General features: G+C 35.8%; 1 protein-coding gene across 1 annotated transcript; it reads left to right on the top strand.

Annotated features, from left to right (window-relative positions):
* The first annotated feature begins 4,694 nt into the window (after positions 1–4,694).
* On the top strand, positions 4,695–5,859 carry LOC122021077. The gene is made up of 2 exons (XM_042579153.1): positions 4,695–5,232; positions 5,402–5,859. The coding sequence occupies exons 1-2, from the start codon at positions 4,929–4,931 to the stop codon at positions 5,734–5,736; spliced, it is 639 nt and encodes a 212-aa protein (XP_042435087.1). The 5' UTR covers positions 4,695–4,928; the 3' UTR covers positions 5,737–5,859.
* Positions 5,860–10,655: the final 4,796 nt, after the last annotated feature.

The raw sequence follows: 10,655 nt of genomic DNA, 5'->3' as shown, positions 1-10,655 counted from the left end.
ATAGGAGATCCACGGTTTCTCATGATTATATTTTTTTTCCAAAAGCATGAATTTAACATTGGGTTGGAAAGTGATCCTACCTCTTTCCTAGAAGTCAAACAATGCTTTTTCCCTAAACGTGGATTAACGTCGTGCAACAAGAGTTGAAGTTTATGGTAGAAAATAACATTTGGAAACATGTCAAATTGCTTGAAGATACAAATCCCGTTGGTTGTAAATGAATATTTAAAATTAAACGAGACTTAAGGGGCAATGTTGAAAAGTATAAAGTTTGTCTTTTTGGCAAGGAAATCATTCAAAAGGAATACATGAATTACAAGGAAACTTTCTCGCATTTGTCAACGAAAGACTCCCTTAGGGCAATCATGACAATTATAGTTTATTCTAATTTAGAGTTACATTAAATGGACATTGAAATTGCATTCTTCAATGTAGATATTGAGGAAATAATATACATGGTGCAAATAAAAAAATTTTAGTCTGAGAATTCAAAGTACTTAGTATGTAAATTAAAAAAGTTCATTTACGATTTGAAATAAGAATCTCGTCAATAGTTCTAAAAATTTGATCAGATGGTTATCTTAGGAACGATTTAAGGCATATGTCATTAAGGTCTATGCCTAAGGCCCCAAATTTATTGGGGGCCCAATATTTTTAATATTTTAATTTTAGTTTTGTTTAAATTTTTAAAAAGAACAACCATCTAAATTTTTAATAAAAAGATATTGGTGTCATTCACTTTTATTCAATTATTGGTATCTATTAATTTATAATATTAAATTATTTCATAGATTTTTTATAATTATTATTTTTAATTATATGCTATAAGACCTAATTAATTTTCTTTTTGAATATCTCTCAAAATTCCAAGCTGTCGATGATCAGGTAACTTTTTCGTCTTTCGTTGATACTCTATACTCTTTTTCTTCCTCATCAGTGATTTTATTTCTTTCTCCTCCCTTACTGGTAATACTCTCAGAGGTCTCCCTTCTCCTTCCTTGTTCTTTCTTCTCATTTGTTGATAAGAACATGAATTAGGGGTTTTTTATCCATGCAATGCAAAGTAAAATGCTATTTTTTTTATTTTCGTGAAGTCTTAATCACATTGTTAGCTTTGATTGTGCTATTTTTAGTACTTTTTTGTTTCATTTTTCTGTCTTTTCTTATTTTCTTACATGCCTACAATCACTTTTTTATTTCAAAGTCCATCTTATACTTGTTATAAAAATTTAATTAATAAGTTTACATCTCAAAAATCTAGAAAACTAAATTTTATAAAAAAACCTTTTTTAAAATTAATATTTTAATAATTTTTTTAAACAATTAAACCCGCCATTGTGGGTCCCAAATCCAAATGAAAATGATGAGAGAAAATTTATTTTTTTAAAAAATATATTAAAGGCCTAAAAACAATGTTTTGCCAACAACCTCACAAAACCTTAAGATGGCCTTTGGTTATCTCATTCGGGTTTAAAGAGAACCTTATTTATAAATGCATATATATCAAGTAGGAGCAAATTTGTTATATTTATCCTATATATGGAAGACAAATTACTTACAAGTAATAATAAAGGTTTGTTGCATAAAACCAAGTTAATTTTATCTGGTAATTTTGAAATGAAAGATCTTGGTAAGCATCCTTTGTTTTAGACATACAAATATGTTATGAATATTTAAGAGACTTTCTTGGACTTTCACAGAAGGCCTATATTAAAAAAGTGCTTGTTCGATATGAAATACAAATTTTGTCCACTTAATAACACACTTGTGTCTAGAGGTGACATATTCAGTTTGCAGCAGTGTCTATGACATGAACTTGGAATAAAGGAGATAGATCAATTCAGTTGTAGGAAGTTTTATGTATGCATAAGTTTGTACCCACTCTTATATAACATACATAATGAAACATTAAGCAAGTACTTAATTAACCTAGGATCGTCGCACTAGAAAGCTATGAAGAAAGTGATGCAATATTTGTAAAAGACCAAAGAACACAATTTGAGCAAAATTTGAGCATAAAAACCTTGGAACATGGACTCAAAGCAAGGAATAGGCTTTGGTCGTCTCCCATGACACGAACATATTCCTCCGACTGAAGTTAGACTAGGAACGAGTGAAAACGAGGCTTTCAACACTTGACAAAGGCTAGTTGTGCCCATACAACTACAACCTGATTGACATGGTCTGCTCATGCCCTTTGGCAAGGCCGTGTTTTTCTCCACAATAAGAGACATGGTCTAGTTGTACCCCCTATCATGGTCGTGTCTCTTAGCTCCATGGCTGACATGGTTCGATTGTGCTCCCTTGGCACGACCGTGTCCTTCATCATAGGGCTAAACACGATCTGGTTGTGACCCATTGCACGACCGTGTCTAGCCCTCGACTGCAACCTTTGGCGGGGCATGACCTAGCCGTGCCTCTCAAGCAAGGTCGTGGCATGGTAATTTAGCCCTGACGATTATGAAATTTTCAACTATTTTGGTCGGTTCCAAGGGCAATAAAAAGCTCTAGAAGGCCACTAAATTGAGGAGGAGGGTTTTCCCTATGACAAGGAACTATAGGAGCGTCGTCCAAGGAGCCGTCAAAGTCATCCGTCTACCCTAGGAGCTTGGAGATCCTTCTGAAGACACCGTCACCATCTCACTAAGCTTTTCTCTTCTCCCGTTTCTCTATTTGGAGTTGTAGAATGCTTAATTCCATATCTTTCGATTGTAACTCCATCTCTATAGAGTAGTTTTCTAGATTCTAGGACAAGGGAATAGCCTAATGTATTGTTAACAATGCTTTTTATAAGTCTATTTATCATTTTTCTACTGCATGATATATTTATTTCTTGATCTGACTTTATTGTGCATAAACGTTTGTGACACTAACTATGCACTTTCGTATCTCACAAGACACAGGGAAGGACTGAAAAGTGAACTCAAATCTCTGATCCATAAAGAACCAAGATATGAGGAGTTGATCACAAAAGTAGTCTAAAACCTCATGAAGATACTATTAGCTATCACAGAGTTTAATGGGGTTATCCCGATTTATCGTCATGAAATAAAGGATGACATCTAAAGGACCGTGAGACATTGTGATAGGAGTCTCCCTGAGAAAACAGTCACTTTAGTAAGGTCACTTTGAAAGTAGGCGTTGAATTTAGATAGACACATCGGTCTAATTATAAAAGTCTATATCGATACCTCGAGATAAATCACCTGCATATAAATAAACATAGAGGTAAGAGAATAAATAGAACTAGGGTATTAACAATCATCATGACAAAATCAAAGTCTTAGAATTGTTTTCCCCCAATTTGGATTTCTTCAACAACTTCTTATATGTGCTCTCGACTCAATTTCATTTTTACTCAACTCTTGCATGTAATTTTTGATTTTCCAGATAATATGCTTCGTAAATTCAGTTGGTATTTGATTTTATTGTTCTTATAATTGATTTTTTTTATTACTTGACGATAACTGTACACTTATGATTTTCGATATATTAAGAAACTTCTATGAAACTGGACCAGTCACTCTAAGATTAGTTGATGTAAGCTGAATATCTAATACCAATTAAAAAAATACATATGAGCATGGTAATACTTTTATAGAAAAAAAATTATCATCATCATCATATCAGTAATCTCAAATTAGATGGGCAACTAGAAAGCTTAAGTCATCTAGCGAGTTTCTAGCTCAGCTTATCTGCCCCTTACAAGAAAGGGGAAGTTTGAGAATTATTAAGAAGTAAAAAAGATCCTAATGGTAAGATTTAGTGATTGAAAGCAATATGAGAAAAGATTCACGTGAACCTCTTGGCACGCTGAAGACAACTTTGCATTGACTCCACCGTAGAATCTCAAGTTCGACCTTCCAAAATTGAAATGGACAGTGAAAATCAGTGGTCCAACCCAACATACATGGGCCCAACATAATTAGGTTTGATTAAAACTTTACAAACTTTCCTCTCATTGTGCTGTTATGTGGCAATGAGATCTCTACTATAATCAAAACAGTCTGGAAAATAGTGTTGGATACATGTGAATGAATGGAGAAGAGGTGGAAGACACATAAAATTTTTTTTTTTGTGAATGAGATTTTAATTCCATATTAAAAGTTTCAAGATATATTGGTTGGTTTATATTGATTCATATGTATTAATAATGTGAATAAATACATGAAGAGAGGTTCTCTCTCAGAAGGAGTAAATTAAAATAGAAAATGTCTTCTTTAAAAATCTGAAAATTACTTTCTCTTGCTCGGGTCTTTTTTTCTTCCATCTAAGATCTATCATTCTAGTTTGGTTGTTTTACAGTAAAATATTATATTCAGAAACCCATGTATCATTCCTATGCATGGTGTTGCACTACTGTCTTCAGTCTGTCTCCACACATGTTAGCATCAAGCTAGAACTTCTCTTTGGTGATTCGAGTATTTTAACATCCTTTCTCCACCAACTTGACTCACATGTCACCACCAGAAGAAGCAAAAGTTCTTTAAGGCACCATGACCAACAAGAATCAGTATTTTTCCTTTTTTTATTGGACCCTGTCGTTGTGGCATAAGATAGATTCGCTCATCCTAAACGTCCCTCTATGTCCGTCCTAAGGAAATTGGAAGGAATTTTATTTCCCAAAAGATTATTTTCTCGAGAATTCGACTCCTACTTTCATATGATAATCTACCACACGAGTAACAACTGGACAATCCGTGGGGAGAATTGGGCCCTGTTGATGAATACAAGATTGCGCAGCATTTTTGCTACATCAGTTGCACTGCACACCCTGGTGGTCCTTCCTTTGTGTGCATTCTAAGCCTCTCCTGTCTTCCTCTTGTCGTGTGTGGCTTCACTTCTCTTCAGAAGCCTGTCGAGCTTTTTTATTTCCATAATAAGAATCCAATTTTATCGGCAACTCGCTCACCTCCTCCTCAGCAGCCATGAATGATCACGGAGAAGGAAAAGTGTGCTGTGATTTCCATCCGGAGGAAATAGTTATAGGGGTGTGTGCTCATTGTTTGAAGAAGAGGCTTCTTGTGCTGGCCTCAAAGCAAGGCCAACTTGCTAGTGTGCCCAAGAAGGCCATCAAATTCTCTTCCAGAGCCATGAGGAGGAAGCACATCATTAGAATTCCTAAAGTCCTCGCTCTGGCCGGACCCTTCCTGTATCGGCTCGATTCGCGGTACCGGAGAAGCAAGGATGATTCTGAGAATGATGAGGAAGGTTCAGATGATGGTAATGAAGGTAATCTGCCACTCTGTTGCTTATTTCAATGAAAACAAGGACTTGAATGATTTGCTATTTCATTAGTCAGACAAAAGTAGATAATGTTTAGCTTTTAATGATCATGATGTATATGCTTTGAGATCAAGTTCTTTAAAAATTCTGATAAAATTAGCCCTTGCTTTGATAGACTCCTTTATCTCTGTAAAATTTGACGATAACGGGTGTGCTCGGTGGGACACCAAGGAATCCCATTCAACTGGAACTTCTACTATCACCAACATCAGAAGTGAAACAAACAGAAACAAGCACATGGTGGTGGCAAAAGCTAAGAAGAGCAACACTTTCAAGTGGAAGAAGAGACTCAGGCAACTCCTACAGCTGACGCAACCGAAGAAGGCGAACGACAAGATCCGCTCGCATTTAGGCTTCGGCAGCAAGGTGGAAGGGTCCAAGGGGAGGAGAGGGTGGGTAATCAGGAGCCTAATAAGGAGGAAGACCACCAAGAGGCAGTCAAGACCTTGAAGAGTTATATTTTCATCAGCTTGTTGTGCAATATGTGTGTGCATGTTTTGTGGACACAGGAGATCATATCTGTACACTGCAAACTAGTAAACTTTCAAATGGTTTTGATGATCTCTGATAGATTCTAGCCGAATCATGAGTTCTAAATCAAGATTTTATACATAATGAATCCGCAAAGAAAACATGCACAGGATCTAGTAATAGAAAAGGAAATTATATAAACTTATAAATGCAGCGGAATTGTTATTGTTCTTTGTGTATCCTCTTGATCCAGTGATCCCGCGGAGAAGCAATAGGTGGTAATCTTCCGTAGGGATTTTGGTGATGGGTAGCAGGGAGATCTCAAACTACGGAATCCACATCCATATATATATAACAATGGAACCGAATCCGTTATCAACTTATCATTAATAACGGATCAAGTTAACGGGATTCTACGTATATAAACTCACATCTAAAATACAACCCCTAATAAACTTTAATTAAATTACTTAATGAGTTTGTTCTGTAAAATTACTATCATGTAACTTTGAAGTTACGGATTTGAATCATAGAAATAGACTCTTACAAATATTACAAGGTATATAATAAATCATATAATATGATCCTTCTTCGAAATTCAGCATCGACGAAAGCGCGCCGAGTTGTCCTTCAAGGTTTAAGGATCACAGAACTTGCATGGCTTTCTGCAAGATTTTTAAGATTAGAAAGCTGTCATTGTTGTCAATTATTGTTTAGCAATTAGATTTCATGTCACAAGTCAATTCAAAGAGGGAAAATTATAGAGAAATAGTCACATTCTGATGTGTTATGGCATGTGGATTACAGTGATGCAAAGGGAAATGTTGGGTCCCGATTAGGTGGCTGGAGTCTTTCAATGTGTTACTGGGTGTAGATTTGGTCGAGTTGTTAAACGCTTTGCAACATTAATTATATGTTTTGGAAAGGAAAGAAAGAAAGAAAGAAAAAAAAACAGTGACATAAACTGTGCTTGTTTTCTGAAATAATTTTATAAAATGTTCAAGAAAAGTGAATACAATCATCAAGAGTTCTCCAAAAATACTCATCAATTCAATCACCATTGGAACAGAGAAAACAATGCAAAACTTGTGGAAGTTTTCTGAACCTAAAATGCCCATTCCTGAACCACAAAATAATCACAATTAAGAAATGAAATTTTCGTCAACGAATACATATCATGAAATAAGTGAACAGGAATACGAGCATATAGCACATCACAATTAATAGATTGATGCATCAGCTATTAAAAGTTGGAATTGCATTCAGCTCCCATGTTTAGATCAAGCAACTAAGTCGATCCCCCACGAAAGATATATTTTAGAAAAATAAAATTAGCAGAAATTATATGTAAAGGGATGCTCTCAAAAGGAAGAGGTGCCATGTTTAGTGTCACTAGAGTGAAATACTTCCAAGAAGTAAATTAGCTACCATGTAATCAACATACTATGTGAGACTGTGAGACCTAAATCGATGTCAAAAGAGATGCATCACGATAATAATTTGAGCTAATTGTATCGGCTGTTGTATCATCCGCATAAAGAAAAGAAGTCATAAAATTTCCATGTCTTACTAGGGCTATAAACGAGCCAAACCGAATCAAGTTTTATAGTGTTCAAATTTGTTTGATAAGGTAATCGAGACAAGCCTAAAATACGCCAAGCTGTTAAAATTATTGTTCAAGCTTGGCTTGATTCCCTTTTTATATATGAGCTTGACCTTGGTTCAAGCTTGGCTTAAGCTTAGTTCGTTTAAATGTTCTCGAGTTCTCAATTCAAACTTGTTAGATAGTTTGAAACTTTTACATTTTAAACTTGTTTGATTGATTATTGAGCTTGATAATATAAACTTTTTTTGTTCATTTGAAATTTTTTTAATTTATTTAGCATAAAAGTTTTATTGATGAGTATGATTCATGAATATTGTTCACGAATATTATTTAAGAACGTTGTTCACGTATGTTGTTCACGAACGTTAACGAGCTAAACACATTTGTATTTAAGTTTATTCACTCAGTTTAATGAGTTGTTCAAGCTTATTCATTTAATTGATCTTAATGTGTGTATTGAATGAATATAAATAAATTCTTACCAAATTGAACACCAAATTTGTTCACGAACATTTGATTAATTTACAACCCTATCTCCTATAGTTAAATGGACAAGTTGAAAGCATTAATATTCTTTCTTTCAAGTGAGCCACAACCATTTATAACTTATATAAGTGTGTAAAGAAACTAGAAAAAGATTCTAAAATAACTGCCTATTGAGAATGATACTTCTTATTTTGCATGCTCTGATAACTTTTTTTCCAGTTAATATAGAAATGACTTTGATTTGTCAATGAAGAATTTCAATGTCAATTGAAGATGTAATTGTTAGATATATATATATGAATGAATAAGAGGTGGAAGAGGTATGAAGTTTCATTGTGAATGAGACTTTAATCTTATATTGGGAGTTTCAAGACATATTCATTGGTTTATATTAATTCACGTGCATTGTTGATATGAACAAATACAAAGGGAGAGACTCTCTGCGTTCACTCGGTCCTCTGCTCGCTCGGCCTCTTCTTCGCTCGGTTGCACCCCCGTCCGACCTCAGCTCAGTCGGACGGTCACTTGGTCTGCGGCTCTCCCGTCCGGTCGCTCACTTGCTCAGTTAGTCACTTGCCCGACCACTTACTCAGTTTGCTTGGATGTTGCGACCCTCGCAGGCCTCGATATATCCGTCTGCTGAAATTCTGCGTTCACTCGGTCCTCTGCTCGCCCGGTCTCTTCTTCGCTCGCTCGGTTGCACCCCCGTCCGACCACTCGTTCACTTGCTCGCTCGGTCGGTCAGTCACTTGGTCTGTGGCTCTCCCGTCCGGCCACTCACTCGCTCAGTTAGTCACTTGCCCGGCCACTCACTCAGTTTGCTCGGATGTTCGCTCACTCGCCCAGTTGGTCACTCATCTGCGTTCAGCACTTAGCATAAACCATCCCCCTGCTGATAGTCTGAGATTATCTGTTCGGATCATTCGACAGATAAATTAAATTTAATTTAGTATTTTTAAATTCATCTAATTCTTAAAATATTTGGCAATATATTATTTTGTCCAATAGAAATTCCCAAAAAAAATTCTATCTCTGTCAAGTCTGCATTATACCAAAAAGGAAAACAATTTTCTAATTCACTGAAAAGAAAAATGCATGTACCAAAAGAAGACACGAAAGCAGTACTAATACACCACTTGCCAACCATAGTTATTGCAACAAAGGAGAGAAGGAAAACAAATTGAAGTTATGTGGTATTGCAGCTGTTGTATCCAAGGAATAAAGTGAAAATATTGTCAGATTTTCTATATATATTATTAAGCAGAAAATGTTTCTATACTATTACAGTCAGCACTATACATTCCAAGTATAAATCTTTGTCATCATACACATCATCAAGATGAAGTTGTTGAACAACATCTAGCTAATTTCACCTATTCTGAATCACAAAAAATTGCATAGGGAGATAAGACACTGGCAGGGTAATGTATCAAGTTGTAACATATAGGCAAAGATGGTGGAAATGGAGACATACATTAATATGGTAGAGTAATTAAGACCGAAAATTATTATGAAAACAAAAACATTATAATGAAGACACTGAATTATTTTTCGAATCTCAAATTTTTTCTTGACTCAAGTTCACCTCTTTGAATAATTAAATATCCAATTATTGTGTTTGTATGTCATAAGGATAATAACACTAACTCAAAGGTAATGGTTTTCTAAGAACAAAACAAGGAGAAATTTTGGCAAAGAAAGGTAAAAGAAGAGAAAGATATGCAGCAAAAGTTAGATCGGGATCAGCAGCAATCAAATTCAGCATTGTGTTCTATAATTGAACATTAGAGCTCGTAAATCAAGCTAGATATTGGTCAAGATTGGGGGATGAGTAAAATAATAGTTAAATCAAATTAACAAACCGAAATCGGAAGTTTGGATCGGTTAATTCAAAATTTTATTTATATTTTTTTTATAAAAAGATATTGATTAATTTGATTAGTTCAATATAGGATTTAGAATTTAAGATATCAATTTTTGTTAGTACTCTAAGGTAGTTTTGATGTGATCAAACAAGTTAAGTTAGGTCCTGTTATGTTTAACCTTGTGTCTAAGTGTGCAGGAGCTTAGGAGCATAGGAAGTCGAGTAAAGACGCAGCTAGCGAGAAGGACGGCATGGGAGAGAACTGACAGGCTCGGTGCGTTTGAGGGACGAGGTGTTGCAGAAAAGTATACGGGCGGACGAGAAAGAGGTGCGCGGTGTTTCCGAGGGACGAGAAGCCGGAGCGGAAGGTTGCTCGAGAAGACCGAAAGTTGGGTTCGGGTGAGCCCTATTCAGGATGGCCGAAATCACCCAAGCGAGCGGAGCCAAAGCAGAAGACCCGGACCGAGGCGAGTAGCACCGGAGCAGAGGGCCTGGACCGGAAAAAATCAACCTGTTGACTTTTAGGGCCTGGGCACCCGGAACCTCATTTTTATCTTGACCATTACGTCAGGGATAAAATTCTATCTCACTCCATGCGTTTGGAATGCCTCCAGACACCCCGACCAAGGCTATAAATATAGCCTTGTTTCAGAAGCTAGATAACAATAAGAATTACTGAGTAACACTTCTACACGCTTTCCTCTTTGTTTAGCTTCTTCATTTTTGTGCGTAAATTGCTGTAAAGAGGCTTCTCCGCCTAAAGGAGAAAGTAGTGTGATTCATTTCCTTGGATTAACAACCTCCCTAGTTGTAACCAAGTAAAAACTCTGAGCCTCCATTTTTTCTGTTCATTTAATTGTTTTATGCAAGTGTTCTTTTAAGTTTGAGAAGGGTTCGTCTCTTTTAATTGTGCAGGGCTATTCAACCCTCCTTCTTGCCGAC

This window comes from Zingiber officinale, chromosome 9A (genome assembly GCF_018446385.1).
Source record: "Zingiber officinale cultivar Zhangliang chromosome 9A, Zo_v1.1, whole genome shotgun sequence".
In the NCBI taxonomy this organism is placed as follows: domain Eukaryota; kingdom Viridiplantae; phylum Streptophyta; class Magnoliopsida; order Zingiberales; family Zingiberaceae; genus Zingiber; species Zingiber officinale.
The sequence above is the reverse complement of the archived record's forward strand: the minus strand, read 5'-3'. Positions and strand labels throughout refer to the sequence as shown.